Source organism: Ascaphus truei, chromosome 7, assembly GCF_040206685.1.
Source record: "Ascaphus truei isolate aAscTru1 chromosome 7, aAscTru1.hap1, whole genome shotgun sequence".
In the NCBI taxonomy this organism is placed as follows: domain Eukaryota; kingdom Metazoa; phylum Chordata; class Amphibia; order Anura; family Ascaphidae; genus Ascaphus; species Ascaphus truei.
The window spans coordinates 77,202,637-77,223,517 of record NC_134489.1 but is presented as its reverse complement, the minus strand read 5'-3'; the positions used below and the strand labels follow the sequence as shown (position 1 = coordinate 77,223,517).

At 41.7% G+C, this 20,881-nt stretch overlaps 1 protein-coding gene across 2 annotated transcripts in view; it reads right to left on the bottom strand.

The window, feature by feature from the left end:
* The window catches only part of LOC142499590 (bile salt export pump-like), a 55,656-nt gene that overhangs the window by 1,746 nt on the left and 33,029 nt on the right, over positions 1 to 20,881 (bottom strand). For both annotated transcript variants that reach the window (XM_075609146.1, XM_075609147.1), the window contains 8 exons: positions 20,417 to 20,521; positions 17,634 to 17,795; positions 16,962 to 17,165; positions 14,968 to 15,209; positions 13,836 to 13,992; positions 12,260 to 12,457; positions 3,741 to 3,947; positions 346 to 492 (listed from right to left, as the gene is read on the bottom strand). In XM_075609146.1, the coding sequence (XP_075465261.1) occupies positions 346 to 492; positions 3,741 to 3,947; positions 12,260 to 12,457; positions 13,836 to 13,992; positions 14,968 to 15,209; positions 16,962 to 17,165; positions 17,634 to 17,795; positions 20,417 to 20,521 (1,422 nt within the window). The remainder of the gene's footprint in view (positions 1 to 345; positions 493 to 3,740; positions 3,948 to 12,259; positions 12,458 to 13,835; positions 13,993 to 14,967; positions 15,210 to 16,961; positions 17,166 to 17,633; positions 17,796 to 20,416; positions 20,522 to 20,881) is intronic.

Here is a 20,881-nt window from a genome sequence, read left to right as displayed (position 1 = left end):
ACATTACACCTGAATCCCCTTCATCTTTCCTAGCTTCTCAGTGAAACGGGTTACAGCTTCACTACAAAGGGAACAGCCCCTGTAATTTGATATTCTGTCACAACTTCACATTGAGCATAGTTTTTCTGTATATATAATAATTACTCAGGGCCATTAAAAGTAATTTCAGGGGCATTATATAGCTCAATGGCCATAGTTATACACTGAGATATAACAACATCATAATACATTCAATACAACCTAAAAAAAAAAAAAAACATACTTTCGTATAGTGGGTATTTAATGCACAATTTATTTTATTAGACTTTCATCTTTATGAACCAAATGATTGCATTTGTTTATTACCTTTTCACTTTCTGTGTCTAACGCTGATGTAGCTTCATCCAACAGCAGGATTTTAGGATCTCTGACAATCGCCCGGGCGATGGCAATGCGTTGTTTTTGCCCTCGGGAGAGCTGAGATCCCTGTATTCCTACATTAGTTTCGTATTTCTGATGAAGAAAAGCAATGTTTAAATATTGCACATAGTGGAATTCTGATGTGAAGTTGTGTGGAGAATGACGCTCAATATCAGTGGGTACACTGTTGAAAAATCATCATAGTATTGAGGAAATGATTGAAGATATTTATTTATTTATTTATAAAATATTTTACCAGGAAGTAATACATTGAGAGTTACCTCTCGTTTTCAAGTATGTCCTGATAGGAACACTATGATTTATCCATAAGGTCATATAGGTAATACGAATTTAGGGGGGGCAAAATAAAGACCTACTGCAGATGTGGTCAAAATGCACACCCCTCTTAAAATATAAACTTCCCCAATACAGGGTCAGAGGTAGTAATATAAGGGCTATTACCCATTACCTACCCTTGGGGGTATCTTGAAGTCCAGAAAACCAATGATGGATAGTAGTTCATGCGTGCAGTCCTGATGTGTAGAAGCAATGATGGAAGAGTAGAGCTAAGGAGCACTGCTACCAGAAGTAATCCTGAAGGAACAAATATCACGGGCAAACTCCAAAAATAAAACTGAAGGTGTTTAATGAATAGCTATGTTCATTTCCCTGTGAACTTATTCATTAAACACCTTCAGTTTTATTTTTGGAGTTTGCCCGTGATATTTGTTCCTTCAGGATTACTTCTGGTAGCAGTGCTCCTTTGCTCTACTCTTCAAACATAGTGGAATTCAAATGGTAGTGAAACAGTGCTTGATTACAGGAGAGTATCATTTAGTTAATCAAGAAAAACTATTCTAAGCCTCCTTTTTAAAATCAAATATCTTATTAAAAAATAACTTTTGGATACTGAAACATTGAAAGTAAAAATGATAGTGGGTACACTGTAGCACCTAATATAACCACATTTGATACACTAATTGTGCTATGACTCCCTGTATTATAATCAGAAGCAAGACATGGGGGATCACAGGCCTCTGGTGCAAAGATATTGTTGGTCCCTTGCTCCTTCACCTGGGCCCAAAAACTCATAGAGGCCTAAAAACTCATAGAGGCCCAAAAACTCATAGAGGCCTAAAAACTCATAGAGGCCCAAAAACTCATAGAGGCCCAAAAACTCATAGAGGCCTAAAAACTCATAGAGGCCTAAAAACTCATAGAGGCCTAAAAACTCATAGAGGCCTAAAAACTCATAGAGGCCCAAAAACTCATAGAGGCCCAAAAACTCATAGAGGCCCAAAAACTCATAGAGGCCCAAAAACTCATAGGGGCCTAAAAACTCATAGAGGCCCAAAAACTCATAGAGGCCCCAAAACTCATAGAGGCCTAAAAACTCATAGAGGCCCAAAAACTCATAGAGGCCCAAAAACTCATAGAGGCGCACCACGAGACCTCAAGGGAACAGGCTCTGAAACCGGCATTCCAAGCAGCTTAAAAAAACACACTTTTTTTGTTTTAATATACTGTATGCAACATTTAATTATTATTATCTTTATTGAAAATGAATTGCCTACAGTAACAAACACAGCCCCTCTATGCTCACAACACAAATCCATCAGTTCATATATATATATTTTGTGCCCAAAAGAGTGATACTAGGATTGTGACCTCATGTATACAACAAAAGACAAAAAGGCACAATGATAGTTAGATGTAGCACTAAGCCTTTTCTCTTTTGTTCCATTCATGAGGTCACAATCATAGTAGCACTCTTTTTGATACAATTTATATGACCTGGTGAATTTGGGTTCTGAGTTAACAGGAGCTGTGTGCATTTGTTCATTTCAGTTGGTAAAACAACATGGAGGTTAGTGACCCCTCTTCCATGTTTCCAAGCTCACTCGTGCCACCTTTTAACGTGCCAGCGTTTTGCAGGTGCAGCAGTGTTAGGACCTACACATGAGTCGTGCCGTGACGTGGTTTTAGGCTTAAAATACTTTGGCCAAAGAATTGAACTAAATGACCCCTGCTTATGTGAAGATATACAGATAAGTATTTAACTATATAATATGTCAAGGTAGATGTAGCACTTGGCCTTTTTGTCTTTTATTCTAAACTAATTACCTAAGCTGCCGATTGATTGGTTTTCCCGTGATCGATCAGCAAAATCCTGCTTCCCAGGGTTCACTAAATGGCTTCCTTTTAGTTTCAAATCAATCCTTCAGTCAGTGTAACTCAGCAGCTACAATGTATTCTTATATTACTATGGTAACATTATCTATTGTTACAGTTTGCAGCTCAAACTGCTGGGAATATTGGCAACAAATGATTACAAACAGGAAAGTGTTACAAAGACCTTGCACTGCTGGAGAGGTGGGCTAAAGTCTTCTATAGACATCAAAGGATTCTCAGTATATTAAAACGTATTAAAAATGGCATTGAGTTGAATTTTGAAATTAAAAAAGGTTCTAAGTATTATCTAATATTACAGAACTGATTTGTTTAAAAAAAAAAAAAACTTGCATGTAGGATATTGCTTGGATTGCTCCTTTAAAGGATATGGACCATGCTACACCATGTAATGTTCTGCAAGTGTTTCTAATGTCTTGTTTGTAAAGTACATCATACATGGTGCTATATATGTCTGTATATAATGTATACCCTGTGCACTTATGTAACTATGTATTGTAACTATGTATTATTTGTCATCTTAACTCTATGCCCAGGACATACTTGAAAGCGAGAGGTAATTCTCAATGTATTACTTCCTGGTAAGACATTTTATAAATAAATATGTATAACTAAAGACTATACACTCTTTGAACACTGCAAGCAAATATTGACATCTATTTTTCCTATGCAGAATTTTCACATACATACTGTATCACTTAGAATGGGTGTGTTCCATGTTTTTCTCATATCACTTCTGCACTCGACATAGTGCAGTAATGTGAGGAAATATATGTGGGAGTGACATTTTTCTGCTGACAGAAGGGGGCAATATTTCTTTAGAGAGTTCTACTTGTTCTGTTTCGAAAGCAAAGAAGGGTGGCAGAAATGTACAGTATGCAAACTAACTAGAAGTGGCCTTGTGATTTCCCTGATATCATTTTAATAAATACACTGTAACTACATTTTCATATTTTTAGATTGGCTTTACTTGGTGTAGCAATATTTAACTTTTTATAATTTTCTATGCTAGAACTAAAATATTTGAGTTCCATCTAGTTTATTCTAAACAGATACACAAGAATCCCAATACAAGGAACCTAAACAGACGAAGGCTCTGTGCTATAACATTGACAATGTTTAAGATTTTGCTAATCAATAAATGCACTTACATTTGGCAATGACATGACAAAATCATGTAAGTGTGCTTTCCTCGCAGCAACAATAACTTCGTCTATTGTAATATTCCGAGAGTTGTCTCCGTATTTGATGTTGTCGGAGATGCTACCTTCAAATAATACTGGCTCCTGAGACACTATTCCAATTTTGCTTCTTAAAAATGATATGTTCACATTATTGGTTTCATGCCCATCGACAAGCTGCAAACATCAGACATTTGGTTATAGATGGTATTGTAACATATGCATTCCCACGTACTGTAGAAACATACTGTTAATAGATCAAGTGAGCAACAATCCCAAGTGTTATGTAAATATGTTACAAAATTAGAACTATTCAAAGTAACAATGGGCAGGTTTGCGGATCTGAAGTCCAAGCTCCATGAATTTCAGCACGTATACATAAATGTATACTTTAGGGTGTTACAAATATATTTCACAATGTCTAAAGTAAAATTGTCAGTAGTGATGTGTGACGTTTTTGGGAAAATTGCAGTTTTAGCAAACTTTTTTTTGAGGAAAAAGCAGCAAGGTTCACCATAAAGAAAGAAATTCACATGACCAATCTGCCAACATAGGTAACTTTTAGCTAAAGTTTAAAAAAAATACATGCAAATTGAGAAATGCTACAGTATATAATTAAAATGTTTAGCAAAATTTTTTTACTGAGATACATTTTTCAAGAAAACTTTGCACATCTCTAATTGGTCAGGAAAGTCACTAGCGATAACTGTTAACAATATTTAGCAACTGTTGCAGTAAGAATGCAAAGACACTGGGTGATCTGAGTAGGCTTCTTATTCAGCTACATAACAGAGCTTTAACTTCAGCATAGATAAACAAATGAAAAAATAAGTTGTGCGCATGTTGCCCTTTTCTCAGAAAGGGCGGTTCAAGTCCAGGATAGAGACACAGAGCAAGGGTAAGTGTCCCAATGTAACAGAGTTTATGGCAGGCTGCTCTCCCTCCATACAGTAGTTCCGGCATATGTCTCCCTGGCAGGAACTAGGAACAAGTGGGAGCTCTTGATTTTTACAGCCCATTAATGAGGCAGCTGGGACCTGGTTAATTAACTGAGTCTTTTCTCAAGCTGGGATTAACCAGGTCACAGCTGGACTCCAGAGCTATATATAAGACTCCCATGCATAATATTGGGACAGTGAATCCACCCTCGGTGAAAAAAGACGGCGTAAAACAGCGCTAAAAATAGAAATAAAAAAAATGTGCACTTAAATAACCAAATATCAGTGAAAAACGGGCTGCCTGGCAAATACTGACAGTACAGTCAGACAACAGAACATAGAAAAAAAAATTACCGGCGCCTAAGAAGTCCATTGAATAAATGTCAATAAAATAAAAGTCCAAACCATTCGGTGGAGAATCCCAAAAGTGTCCTTAAGTGAATAAACAGTGAAGGGGTAAACAGACACCCCCTGAAGAAGTGCGCGCATGAGCATGAAACGTGTTGGGAAGTTATTCTCTTGTTTTAGAGCTGTCTATGGTTAAGGAGGACACTGTGTAGCAGTTGATCAGGTCATAAGGGGGGAGGAAAGAGAGAGTAGCATCGTTCCAGGAAGCCCCGCGGTGCGTGATGTCACATCCGCCCGGATGTTTCGCTTTCCAGCGACATACCATCCACCCCGAACACGAGGGAACTCTTGGAAAGGAGCTCCGGTCACCACTACTAAGGAGCATCAGTGCAATTTACATCTGTATTGCCTGTTTCCTTCTATTGTCCTGTAAGTAGGGTTTCACTTTTACCCCTCTGGACCTTGGTGCTATTCCCTGTACCCTCCAGATACCCAGCATTATGTGTTGTTATTAAATAGCTTTGTGTTAAGTTTATAGCCTTGCTAGTGTTGTTTTGTCTGTGTGTCATATTTGTTTTGTGTTGTTAGTCCTGAATGCCCTTTGTCAACATTGATTGGCATACTGCACCATAATTTGTTTTGTTGTCTTTTCTCCACATATTGCACTGCTGCATGGTGAGAGCTGTCTGTTCACCCCTTCACTGTTTATTCATTTAAGGACACTTTTGGGATTCTCCACCGAATGGTTTGGACTTTTATTTTATTGACATTTATTCAATGGACTTCTTAGGCGCCGGTAATTCTTTTTTTTCCCAGTGAATCCACCCTGTCACACTCCTCTCCTGTTTGTGTGTGGCTGGGGCCTTGCATGGCTAAAGCCTGACCGACCCTCCAGCCCCTCTCGAGATAGGAAATCAGTGTTTGCATTTTCTTTCCTGGCCTTTGCTGAAACTCAAACGACAAGGGCTGGAGGGCCATGTACCACCTGGTTAGCCTAGCATTGGAGTCCTTCATCAAATGTAACCACTTTAGTGGAGCGTGATCCGTCACCAGTTTGAAATGGACTTTCGCCAGGTAAGTAGTTCTCTTCCTTCGGAAATAATTTCCAGCTCAGAAAAAGGATAAGGTGCACTACGCCCTCAAATTGTTGTAACAGAACTGCCCCATGTCCTATCTCCAATGCATCGGTCTGTACGAGAAAAGGGCTATTAAATTCTGGGCTTTTAAAGGACGGGACCCTCTGATAGACACCTCTTCACCTCCTCAAAGGCTCTCTGGCACTCTAGACCAGGGGTGCACAAGCTTTTTCCCCTGCGCCCCCCTTCTTATCATATCTTCGGCATCAAATGATGTCGTGGGGTCACGTGACCCAGTGGCATCATTTGACCCCACATTGCCATGGCAATGCGTCGCCGCAGACAAGATAAGTGAAGTTGCAGATGCCTCCTCGATCCCCCGGCATTTAATTTAAATGCCTTGGGGAAGGGTGTGGGGCCTCTGCAACCATCGCACCCCCCCTGAAAAATATCGCACCCCCCAGTTTGCGCACCCCTGCTCTAGACCATACGACTTGGCCAGGGGCACACTTTTTGAAGTGAAACTTTTATAGTGGCACCTACCACATGAAAATTTCCCTGGCAGTAAATTGCCTTGATGGTTACGGAAGTACAGTGCAGGAAGTGACATCAGAAGAGGCCATCAGCGAGGTCAGTGTTAACAGCTCCCACCAGTCACCGGAGAGGAGGAGGACAACAGACACACACACCCACACACACCACCCCCCGTACCAAACTTCTGTGACCCGGCTCCTTCGAGATCTTCTCCTCTTTGGGCAGAAGCTGTGAGATCCGGGTGCTGTGTTCCCACTGCACAGCAGGAGGGAGGGGGGGGGGAGAGCCGTGTTCTTGTAGCTCGGGGGGGGAGCGCTGAGCGCAGTGTCCTCGGAGGGAGGGGGAGAGAGCGCTGACCATGCCGTGTCCCCGTAGCTGGGGGGGGGGAGCGCTGGCAGAGCCAGCAGGACATGCTGAACGCACCCTGCACACCAGCGCCACACTTGGAAGACACACACACTGATACACACACAGTGACACACACACACACTGACTGACTGACACACTGACACACACACACTGACATAAACATACTGACACACACACACACACTGACTGACTGACACGCACACACACTGACTGGTACGCGCACAAATACACTGACTGTTGCGCGCACGCACACACTGACTGACGCACGCACGCACACACACACACACTGACTGATACGCGCACACACACACACACACACACACACACACTGACTGATGCGTGCACACAAACACACTATTCACAAGTTCACAAATACAATTTATGTGACAAAACAGTGACAAAAGACAAAGAAGTTTCACTTAAACTGTGCGTGCTCAGTACACACTTTTTTTTGTGAAGCCTGTTAGGGGTACCATCATTTTGGAATAATTGGGAATGAACCACTACTAAACCCAAAAGAGTGCGTACCTGCATTGGGACTTCTTTCAGGGCAGCTACCTTACTGGTCAGTGGTCTAACCATCCCACCGCCAACGGCATAGCCAAGGTACTTTGTAGTGGCCTTTCCTAAGGTGCATTTATGGGAGTTTGCAGTGAGCCATGCCTCTCTCAAAGACCTAAGCACTGCCTTTAACCTATTTATATGAGCACACTAGTGCTTAGTGTATATTACGATACTATCCAGGTAGGCTGCGGCATAAGTTCGTAGTAGGTCGTAGAATTTTGTCCATGAGCCTCTGTAAGGTGGTTCCATGCAGATCAAATGGCATCATCACAAATTGGTACAAAACCAGGGGCGTGGCAAAGGCTGTTTTGAATTTAGAGTCTTCTTCTAAAAGTATTTGCCAGTATCCTTTTGTGGGGTCAAGTGTAGCAATATACTCTGTAGTGCAAATGAAGTCCAGCAATTCATCCACCCTTGGCAACAAGTAAGAATGAAACGTGGATGCCATATTTACCTTAAGAAGGTCCACACAAAGCCTCGCCTTTCCATCTGGTTTAGGGACCAATACTATCGAACTACACCATTCGCTGCATGATTCCTCAATTATACCAAGATTTTGTATTTCTTGAACGTCCTTTTCTACCCAGGCTTTCAGCCAACCTATTGGGATGGGACAGTACTTTCACTCCAGGTTCTGTCTCTATCCTGTGTGACACTAAATTTGTTTGCCCTGGGATATTAGAAAAAAACATCCGTAAACTGTTTAAATAGTTCTAACAAATCAGCCATCTGTTTTGAGGTTAATTGAGTTTCCATAGAGATTTGGTTGGTATAAAAGGTGTTACCCTGTGGAGGATGAGGACCCAGATCTGTTTCCTCTTCCACCAGGTGGATGAACAGAGAGAGATCTTTGCACATTTGAGGGTTTCAGTAAGTTTACATGGTCAATTTGTTTAACCTTCCTGGATCCTGGTTGAGAGCTCTCGTAATTCACGTCAACAGTGCGGTTGGGTAGTTCAAATGGGCCCTGCCCTTTTGTTAGGAGTTTAGGCTCTCAACTAGTTAAGAGCAACATCACCTAGTCCCCAGGTTGAAACACCCTCATGTGAGCATTTTGGTTATAATGTCTCTTCTGGCTGTCTTGAGCAGATCCACCATTCTCATTTGCAAAATGGCTAAACACATCTAGGATCTAGTAGGTTTCTAAGGTCTAACACATATTGAAGGGTATTCTTAGAAGGGGGCTGCTGTTCATCCTAGGACTAGTTTAGGAGGTCTAGGATACCCTGGGGGTTGACAGAAATATGGGAGCTAAAATCGTGAGAACCCCATGGAGGCATTGGGAACTTCTCGCACTGCAAACAGCAAAAAGGGATGAAGTTCATCACACGCTTTCTTTTCAGAGTCTACAAAGTTTCTAACATACTCTTTCAGAGTCAGTTAAACTTTTCCACAAATCTGTGAGTCTGTGGATGGTAGACTGATGTCGGAACTGACTTGACCGCTAATAACTTTAAGAAATCTTGGATCAGTTTAGCCATGAAATTCGTCCATTGGTCTGTCCACATAACCTGGGGAAGTCCAACCCATGAGAACAGCTCCAACAACTTATTGGCAACTTGCTTTGCAGTTGCCATCCTGAGGGGCACGCCTCAGGGTATCTTGTGGCATAGTCGACTATCACCAGAATAAACCTGTGTCCCCTCGCAGAGGGTTCTAGAGGACCTACCAGACCTACCCCAAGCCTCTCAAAGGGGATCGAGACCAAGGGTGGAGAAACCAAGGGGCTTATTTTTTTCCCTTCTGGCAGTTTAGCTGGCATTCAGGACATGCCACACCTAATTTGGCGATATCATTATACATCCCTGGCCAATAGAACCAGTACGCGATACGGCCCATGGTTTTGTCTCTACCAAGGTGATCACCCCAATGGATGGTAATAAGATCAGGACTGGAAGTAGCAATGGCTTGAAGCTTTCTCTGGGGAAGACTGCGACGATTGTCCTGCTGAAGGAGCAATCCATCTGTGGGCACTCCATAGAATGGTGGCACTGTTCCCCACAGGTGTATCACAGAGAGGGCTGTCTCACAGGGGGTTGATGTGAATACATCTCTGCTGAATGGGAGACAGGAGACTAGGAACCAGGTGGGCCTTGTGTGCGATATCCTCTGAAGCTTCATTCTCTTGTTGATGATCCAACGTCATGAAGTAGGTGAACGTCTTGGTGGGCACTGGATCAGAACCTTTCCACTGTTGGAACAATTGTTTCCTGCGTGGTGCTTGGTGGTCCTGAGCTGGTGGTTGCTTATCCAGTCTCCTCCTTTGGGTGTCAGCCGGAGCTTGTTGAACCTGTCCCGTCAGGTCCAGGTCATACTCCTGATCCTCGGTCCCAAGGAAGTTTTCCACAAGTAAAACTGCCCCAGCTAGGTTTTTGGCAGCATGGCACTTTACTAAGGAGTGGGAGGTGGAGGGAGGCAAGAATTGCTCCAGAACGACCTTTTCAAGGATCTCCTCCCTGATGCGTTGTTCGGGCTATATCCAGGAGAAGATACACAAGTCCAGCAACCAGTGAGCTATGACCCAGGGTCTCACTTTGAAGGTGAATTTAAAGGTCTGGAATTACTGCCAGTATGCCTCTGGGGTCAGGCCTAAGCGATCCAGAGTGGCTCATTTTACCTGCTCATAGTCCATAGCCTGGTCTTCAGGAAGGCTCTGCTAGGCGGTCTGGGCTTCTACTATGAGGAGTGTAGCCAACGCGGTTGGCCAGTGATCCACCGGCCAGTCTTGGGCAGTGGCGACCCTTTCAAAGATTAACAGGAAGCTTCTGTTTCCTCTGTCGGCTTCAGTTTTCCAAGAGAACCAGTGGGCTACCCAGATGTTTTGCTCTTGCAGACCGAGGGGACCGGGACAGCACACTGGTCAGCCTTTCATTCTGTGCTGCCAGCTGCTGGTTTGGAGCTAGGCTTGCTGTTGTAAATGCTACCGTAGTAGTCTGGTTTGCTTGGTCTGGACGCGGTTTTGCTTGCTCCTGCATTTGTAGTCCGTTTTGCCTGCCTGCTTCTGCATTAGTAGTTCATTTTGCTTGGCCTGTTCATTGAGATGCTTATTCTGCTCATGCAGAAATGACTTTAAAAATGTTTTTATTTTTTTTGTGGCCCTTTGAAATGCAGGGGCTGTTTACAATCCACTTCTGACACCATATGTTAAAGTAAGACTGCGAAGACACGTGGGTGATCTGTGTAGGCTTTTTATTCAGCCACAAAAATTCACAAAATAACAGAGCTTTAACTTCAGCATAGATAAACAAACAAAAAAAATAAGTCCAGGGTAGGGCTTTGCCCTTTTCCCAAAAAGGGCGATTCAAGTCCAGGATAGACACACAGAGCAAGAGTAAGTCTCCCAATGTAACAGAGCTTGTGGCAGACTGCTCTCCCTCCAGAGTTCCAGCATATGTCTCCCTGGTTCAAGCAAGAACTACTGTATGAACAAGTGGGAGCTCTGGGTTTTTAGATCCCATTAATGAGGCACCTGGGACCTGGTTAATTAACCCAGCCTCATCTCAAGCTGGGATTAACCGTGCATAAAAGACTCCCATGCATAAAAGTGGGACAGTGAATCCACCCTGTCACAGCAACACATACTGTAAATACATTTTAGAAAAATGCCAAATTCCACTTTGCCTATATAGTGAGAGAGATTTCAATGCATTTATAAGTGAACAAGGTTGGGTCACCATTCTCACACTTTCTCTAGTAAAGGGACTGCAGATTTTAGGAAGACATACATTTTGCAGAATAGTGACAAATTCTCTGTAACTGCGGTTGAGTTGGATATCATTATCTACAGTACTCCAAGTGCTCAAATATCTCATGTTCTGAATATAGATTAAATTACAGTCTCCTACCACCGAGAGGCCCCATTTCAAAATGCTGTGAAGTCCCTCGCCCTCCATCAAGGTGTACGGAGCTGAAATATTCCCACAGCATATTGAATAGGGCCCAGAGAGGGCACTGCACTCTATTGACAGCTGACGAGGGTTAGGAAATTCTGTAATTGGTTCAACTTCATGAAGTGAGCAACAGAAAACAAGATGCTGTAATTCCTACAGCGCCCAAATGCTGCAAATATTATCACATTGCGACCACATGATCACTGGTGTAGTTATCATGTGTTTGTGATGTGACAGATACCTTGATGGTAAGAACAGGAGAGGCGGGCCCTCCCTTTCCACTCAGGTCACTTTCACCAGTATGCCAACTCTTGTGACATCCAGTGGACATCCATTCCCATAACTTCTTTCATGTCTGGTTATACCCACTTACCAGCTTCCAACCTCGCCTGATGAGACCCAAAACGTTGAAACTGCTGTCTGTGAGTAGGTTTACTGGCTCTACAATTCTTTAACCCACGCTGTGCTGAAAAGCTGTGTGATACGGCAGGCATCAGCTTATAGGGGTCCATGTTAAAATGGAAATGTAAAGAGTGACACACAGTGAGTGCTCATTTGCATGTTATTACCCAGAATCCCTGGCTGCAGTGGAAGCATTCTATGCTAAGCGATAACAGGGAAAGACGAGATTGCAGACCTGTCATAGACATGTGAATGTATCCACAAGCGGTAATTCAATTTGTACATTATTCTGTACAGTAATTCTGTGCCTGGGATAGTAAAATAAATAAGCGAGGAATTTTGAATGAGACTGAAGATATTCTACTTACAACTTTTCCTTCATTAGGGTCATAGAATCGTTCCAGTAATTGAACACTCGTACTTTTTCCACACCCACTGCTGCCTACAAAAGCAAGAGTCTGCCCAGACTTCACCGAAATCGAAAGTCCACGAAGCACCATAGTAACGGGTCGGCTGGGATATGTGAATTTGCAGTTCACAAACTCGATGTCACCTTTAAAATCCTCCTGCATGGTGTTAACACATTAGGATTAACACAAATGTTTGCCTCAAACTAATGCAATAAACAGAATATCATAAATGCTTTTTGTCTGGATATTCTGTGGATTTGATTCTGTTCCCTCATACTTCATGCTGCAAAAGTTTAAAAAAAATCCAATGTGTTTGAAACAAAGAGCTAAATAGTGAAATTTTAAAATATTTCCACAATAGTCTTATGTGTTTATTGTGTAATTGCATTATAATGTTCTGTCATAGGACCAGCTCCTTTCTGATTGAGGAGCTTGCATTGTATCACACATTAAGCATGCAGTTTGTCCAGAATGCATTTTTCCCTTCTCTTCAAGCAGCAGTTCCTCTCCCCCTCCCCCTCCTTATATATAAGTGTGTGTGAGAGAGAAGCAGGGGTCTTCAGCTGAACTGTGTTCATTTCAGCTCTAGGGACGGCCTGGTTCCCGAGATACTTTCCGGAGAAGGTGTCGCTGGTTACTTCCTGTTATTTAAATCCCAGCAACACGCTGGTCAACAGGAAGTTGTCACAACCGCGAGGGGATGCTACTGCCGACACCTTCCCATGTAAATATCTCGGGAACTAAGGGATTCCCGGAGCTAAAATGAATGTGGTTAATCTCCGGAGACCCCCTGCTCCCTATTTATAGAAAATGGTGGTGAAAGAAACAAATGGGCAGGCAGAAGTGCTCCTTTAAGATCAAATATAGATCTCCTAAAGCAGGACTGCCTCAATCTTAACACTGGGAACTCCCCAATTCATATAGTAATTAGCCCTAAAGTTTAGACACCTTGGTAAATTAAACATAAGTACCAGCCAATCAAAATGGGGGAAATGCAAATCACTGCAGTGTTCTCAATATTAAATATACTGTATTATCAATCCCATCCAGTACAAGAGAGGCAGCAATGCATTAGGCCCATCTGATGCTAATGTGAACCTCACATTTTCTTTGTCACCTCTTCATGTTTCCCTGTCCCTTCCATGCTACAGGGGAGTCACTTGAGGCTTCTGGATATAATGAACTCAATTGCCGTGTAAGTGACATTGCAGCTTTATACTTTTGCACGTAGATATGCTTCAGAGATCAATTACATATCACAGCTGTGACTCAATAGAGGAGATGAGTCTCATGTTGGTAGTTACTACAAGACATTACAATCTGAAAGCTGTTTGTTGACATCTGTGAATAAAATGAGGATCTACACAGAAAGCCAAGAGCTGGAGAAACATAGAAACGGAACAGCTCTCACATTATGGAGTTTATATCCATACTGGAATTGCATGCTGCTGTTTCATCTGTCCTGTATATAACCTATTTTCAAAACCATCCTTTCAAAATGCATGATCATGAAGAAGTGGAAGACACATCTCACCCATTTGTCTCCGTCGGTGCTAAAAACACTTATCTTTGGTATTCGATCTAATAAGGTAAAGAATTGGCCAGCTGCAATTTTAGCTTTGGCATAGTCGGGAGTGAAGGAAGAAGCCCTTCCAAGGGATGTCCCACTTGTTACTATAGCAGATATCACTCTGAAAAAAAGAGTGTAGGAGTTTGTCAGACATCCCAAGTTATACACCCCCCCCCCCCGTTATAATTGAGGCACTCATTTTTGGGTAAGCAATAATATGATTGTACACATTTGCACATGGTCATTAAAACATGTAAAAGAGTTTCTGATCCACGCTCGTGTTTTCTAAGAACATGTGTAGTACGGTTTCTCCTTCTTGCAGCTACTGTGATAAGGGGTTCTCCTCTCCCCCACAATACCCACTGAACACGAGCTCAGTGCTTAGCAGACCATAGAAAAAGGAAAAACAGAGCCCACCAAAGGTAGGTGAAATTGTATTACGCAGGACAATTAACAGCAGGTAGAAACTTACATGTACTGTATTGTAACTGCAGTTCAGCAGATTCAGACGAAATGTGTCTGTGTTGCCCAGTTTTAAGACTAGATAGAGTATGAAGCAGAGTGGTATTGAGTATTGAGCTGAGGATCCCGCGCACTGGGATCAGCTGCTACTCGATGATACTTCCGGGTTCAAAGGTCCTGCATGCACTCGATCAGTGCATGCCTCACTTGCAGCTTCTTCCAATCGTGCTACTGTAAGGATTCTGCTCGATCCGTGCCGGGTTTTGCTGCCAGTTCGTGTTTTCCAGGCTGGCTGCCCTTTCTACTCAATTTGGCCATTTTGGTTACTGGCACCCTGCTATATAAGGCTGCACTTCCTGGTGGGAACGCCGAGCAAAGTTCTGTTTGCTGCAGCTCCGTTTGATCTTCGCTGCTTTTGTTTCTGCTTGCTTTTAATTGTACTGCTTAACACAATTTCACCTACCATTGGTGTTTCCTTTTTGATTAAAACAGGTGTCCACAAAATACAATATATTTTAAAATGTACTACACAAATTCAAAGCGTATTAATCAGCATTCTGTTTTACATTTATAATGCATGCTCATTTGGTCAATGGGTATAGACAATAAACTTTCAATGTCCTTTCTGCAGTACCTGAAAACCACTACATAGTTGATGCCATCAGTGTTGACTAAAAAGCCTCCAAATCTGAATGATGCCGCGTAGGCCATAAAAATGACGCACTGAGCAAACCCAAAGCAGGCGCCATACACATGGGATTTCTTCATTGCGGCTTTGTAAGGCGTCTCCAGGTGCTTCTCATACATTTCCACAAACATGTTTTCTTTTCCCAGTCCAGCAACCGTACGGATATTGCCTATTGCTTCACTTGAAACCTAAGAAGAATTAAATGAACATTAAAAAAAATGTTACGGTAAACACAAGAATATTATTATAGAAGGATTTGGGTGACTGTCCCTTTAAGAAATTCCATTCTGCAGAAATCTTTGTTCGTATTTCAGTTTCTGGATTATACTTTTATTTTTGCACATGGGCACTGGTCTTGGGAAGATGATGTCATTTACTTTCTCTCCTAAGACAACCCACTTTATTAACACACAGTACACCTGCTTTAGACACGATGCTATTTCAAATTAGGAGATGCAATTTCTATCCTCTTATCAGACATTAGCATGAGTCATAGATGTATCACTCTATCCAATCACTTGTTACTAAATGTATGCCACTCCCATGTATGGGGAGACTATAACTGTTCTGAATTCTCTTTGTCTGTCCATGTGAGCATATCCCTTGGTATGGCTTGCATCTTACTAATTAGTAAAAACTAGCTGAAGAATTGTTCCATTGTTTGTGTTTCAACTTATCCCTTACATATTCTTTAACAATTACACAAAGAACTTGCTGATGCTGTGTTCTTACATATCACTAAAAATGTAAATAAAGTCTCACAGAAAAATGGCAAGTACTCATTACTGATTAAGATTTCGATTTATATTCTATAATCTTATTTATAGGGCTTTCAAGACAGCTACTTCATGTCTGTAATGAGCTTTGGGAAAAAGATCAATCAAAATTGGTTTGCCATGTTAATAATTCATTAATTATAGCAGGTGAGCTTTTCTGCATCCATATTAAATATTTTGATATTATTTCCTTGAATTTGTACAGATGACGTATGAATTGGATACATTAAAATAGAATGCATTGAGCAAAGTTTGCAAGATCTTTAGATTAGGGGTGCTCAACTCCAGTTCTCAAGACCCCCCTCCCCCAATTGGTCAGGTTTTCAGGAAATCCAGCTTCAGCACAGGTGGATCAATCAGTCTCTGCTGCAGCACATGTGACTCAATGAGTGGCTCAGTATTTGACTGAGCCACCTGTGCTGCAGATGGGATATCCTTAAAACCTGACCTGTTGGAGGGTCTTGAGGACTGGGGTTGCGCATCAGTGCTTTAGATTATATTGTTCAGAGTGCGTACAAAGCTCCATGATGGGGGTTTGCTTGATTGAGAGTTGTTATACTGAGGAAGAGTTAGGGAAAGATATACTTGACACATCTAGTAATGGTGCATAATATACATTTTAGGCTGGGTTCCCGCCAGATCAGGGTGCAATCATTGGCGGATTTTCAATTATGCCGAGTAGGCTAGTAGCTGAGTAGCAAAGAGCAGTAATTATTTGATGGGCGGCAATTTTGGGGGAGGAGAAAGTGTGTGTGTGTGTGTGTGTGTGTGTGTGTGTGTGTGTGTGTGTGTGTGTGTGTGTGTGTGTGTGTGTGTGTGTGTGTGTGTGTGTGAGAGCCTTACCTTTTCTAGAGCTGCCCCCTCCTCTAGCATCGCATCGACATGGCGTCCCGACGTCAAATGACATCACAATTTCACATGACACCGTGATGTCATAACGTAAATATGCTAGGACAGAGGGCCGCCTATGAGCCTACAGGTGGCAGAAATGTAAGTCCGCCGCTGTACCCCACATTATTGCTTAGTGAATCTGCCCCTTCGTGTCTTACCATCATCTTAGTGCATTGAACGCATTAAATAGTTTATTACTTTCCCCATCAATATAAAAATACATCATATTATTTTCTACACATTGTTTATCCTCTAGAGAAACATCAATATTACCTTTCCAGCTTCCTCCAATGCCTTTTTGTCCTGATTTGCAAATCCGGTAAGCATTTTAGCTTGAAAAACTCCAGACAATCCAATTAGTGGTAGGAAACATAGAACAACTAAACTCAACTTCCAGCTGAAGTAGAACGCAATGATAAGAGATGCTCCAATGTTCGTCAAGGAATTTACAATCATTCCAATTTGAGCGCCTGTGGCCTAAATGAGAAATAATTTTTTTGTCATTTTAAGCCCACAGATAAACTAAATGATAATTGAACCTCATCAATTAGGTCACAATTAGAATACTGTATGTAGAGTTCATAAGAGCAACAAATAAATTGAAATCAACAGTGGACCACAAGATCCAACCACGGGAAAGATGAAATAGAAGGATCTCAAGTTTTAAGGATCTCAGGTTATTCTTATAAAATAAGACAAACATGGCACAACAGCATAACGTACACCATGTTTTTGCTTCTGCAAGATCAACAAGCAAAAACCAGCAGGTTTGCATTCTTATTTGTGGAAACTGGATCCCATGGACAGCGTATTCTTACTATATAACTATAACAGAAAATCTAAAGCAAAGAAAATATTTCTCATTTGAGAATGTTAACCTTTTTATATAAAAAAAAAGAAAAGTGTAAATAAACTTTGAAATGTAATAATCCTTAGTCATCATACCCCTTGAACTTGGGAAGCATCTGTAGCAAGTCTAGTGGTCAAGGCTCCTGGGCTATTATTGTTGTCATCAAACCAGCCAATTTCCTGACCAAGCATTGCCTGGAATCCCAGTCTTCTTAATCTCCGAGTGAGGAGCTCTCCAGATTTAGCAAAAGCATAACCCTGAAAATGACCATGTAAATCAGCTACAATTCACTGAAGTATTGAACCCTCTATTGTGTGATTATCAAATACAGCAAGTTGTAATACCTTAATGCTACATCTATGCCATTGAATAAGTGTTATTTCTGACCCCCAGGAAGTTATTCAGGGACAAATGTTGCAGCGCTGGACATCACAAAGAACCATTACTTTTCCCACCAATCCGATGACCATTATAAACAACTAGATGCTTACTAGATGGGCAGTTAAAAGGGAAGTGAGCCAGTGTGCAATGTGACGTGACGCTCTGAAGATTTTGACTGCTTTATCTCTGTTTATGCTACAAATAAAATGGTACAGACATACTCAGCACATCGTTACATGAAGCAACATGTTCATTTTAATTTACCACCAACTCCACAATACCCAACATACACACTCATTTCTGTTGAAATTGTAAGTAGAGTGGTACTGTATGGTTTCCAGTGTATCTATCAGCAAAGAGTAAATCAATAGCCCCTCGAGCAGTTGAACAAGAACTGCTGTAACTGCTCTGGGTGGCACTGCTCAAGCTAGGAACATACAGTGCAGTGCAGAAAAGAGGAAACACCCTGCAATTATGTTATTAGTTCAAGCCATTCAGGTTTGCAAAAACTGTCAAATGTATACTTCTAAGTGCAGCTTTGTCCTTATTGCTCTTGCAAGGTTAATTTTTAATGAGAACAAACAATCACATCATAATCCTGCCACATTTCTGTGCTGCGTTAGCACCAAGCTCAGCAGGATGAGGATTTGATTACTTGACCAGTTATTCTGCTCATTGAAGTGCCTCTCAGCACAAAAGATATTAGGAGTGGGGATGCTGATCTGATGCAGTTACTTTGCCTGTTAAGCTGCCATTTGGTCACAACAAAATGCATTTGAATGAGGATGTGATTCTTTATCAGGCAGTGGTGTATCTTGAAAGCACTATAATGCTGAAGCTGTCATACAAATAAAGATTTTATGATTCACACGCCTTTGAATGATGATGGGATGTTGTAACCATATAATATTTTCTGCCCTTTTTGTTTACAAATAATTATATAAAATACAACATCTGAGCAGGTCTTATGCAGAGAAATATAATAACACATGTAGTAGTTAAAGGGACTTGGGGAATTTTGAGGATATTTATACGCAGTGTGCTTTTTAAAAGAACATTTTATTAAACCAGCAGTTCCCACTGCTGCATTTTAAAGTAAATACTGTATCTGATTGATACAGCTTCTGAAAATGCATTTCTTGCTTTCAGTAATGACTATTGTATTTCATTTTGTGCAATGTACTCTGCAGATATGTAATTATAAAAGAAGTTATAGGAACGAGGCATGTGTGACTAAATACCGGGATGCTAAGTTGATTCTTGGGGGAACATTTACTAAGCCCGGTATCAGTAAGCACACCTGATCATTGACTTGATTGGGAGTTAATGCCAGATCAGGTGCGCTCGGGGATGCTGACAAGGGGGGGTGGGGGGTTTGCGGACAACAGTTCCAGGCCCGGGAGGTCATGGGGCTCGCACCGCTAATACCGGAAGTCGGGCTCGACTTCCTTGATCGTCTGCCATCTGGGCCCTCCTCTGGTTTGGTCCTGACGCACACCACCCTCCTTCGGCTGGGCTGTCGTCAGGCTGAGACCATGCATCCCGTCTGCAGGTAAAGCCTGCTTATCCCCTTCTCACCATGCTCAACAAGAGTTCAGCAGCCCTCGACCTGCCCCTATCCATGTTTCCAATGTGCCTGGGTGCGCTAATGTATATTGCTCATTAGTTTGATTTCCGCCAGCTCATTTTTTTTAGGATGATATCACTGTGTTCAACAACAGTATGTTCAGAAACCACACTTGATTGACAATCACTCCCCATTCAGGGGCCCCAATGAAAAGGAAAGCTTCATTTCTAAAGAAACAAAAACCAGCCAGATCTTTGATTTATCTCTTTTGCTGCTAGAAGAGCCTGGAACCTGTTGTGACAGTGAAAGGGTTAAGCATGGGTTCATTTGTTTATGGTAAACAATTATAAAAAAAATCTAATCTATCTAGATTGCACCTTTTTAAGCATATCATTTTAAGGGAAGTTGGAAAGATAGTAAAAAAAATGTGAGATATCCAAGGACTGCCTTGAATTTTCTGAAATACACTGCCCATTTTTCACCTGGGTACTGCTTTTTTTTTTTTTTTTTAGCGAATGGTGGTAATTTATTATAAACGTAGGTGAGTTTTTAACAGCGAGTGTGAATGTTCCTAATTGAAGTAAACAGGTAAACATTGAGAACTACCTCTTGTGGCCTTTTTAAAGCATACGTAAAAACAAATAAATTGGTGAGCCCACTACTGCCTAGGTCAGGGGTGCTCAGCTTCAGTCCTCAAGCCCCCTCCCCCCTGCCCCCCAACAGGTCAGGTTTTCCGAACATCCCTGCTTCAGCACAAGTGTCTGCATCAGTCCCTGCTACAGCACAGGTGGCTCAATCAGAGGCTCAGTCCTCTGTGCTCAAACTGGGATATCCTGGAAACCTGACCTGTTGAGGGGGGGGGGGCTTGAGGACTGGAGTTGAGCACCCCTGGCCTAGGTGATACCTTCTAATTACCCCCTTTTTAGTTACCTGCAAGAACTGTGTAACAAAGGATACAGCAGCAATTATAACAAACAAAATGCAGATGCCATCGATCTGTCTTCTTTGCTCTTCCGGGTCTGGTAATGAAAATGTCTAAAACAGAGTACGAACACAAAGAATAAAAAACATGAAGGTGTTCTATTATTATGAAGCAACTCACTACTCATTCTAATGCTGTCTATGTCCATTTAAGGGTACAATTTCTCTAAGCTTGCCCTGTACCAAAAAAAGAAACCCTTTGTTTCATTTGCCCATTAAAAGACTATAAGGACTGAAAGGATAAACAACAATAATGATTTTCATAGGATATATTTTGTCATGTCCTATTCCTGTTAAATGGAGAGTATGGCAGACACAGGATGAAGACAAGAACTGTCATGAACCAAAAGAGCAAGACTGTGCAATAAATGGGACAAGATTCCCTCTGGGTATTTAAGTCTTAAAGATGAGTCT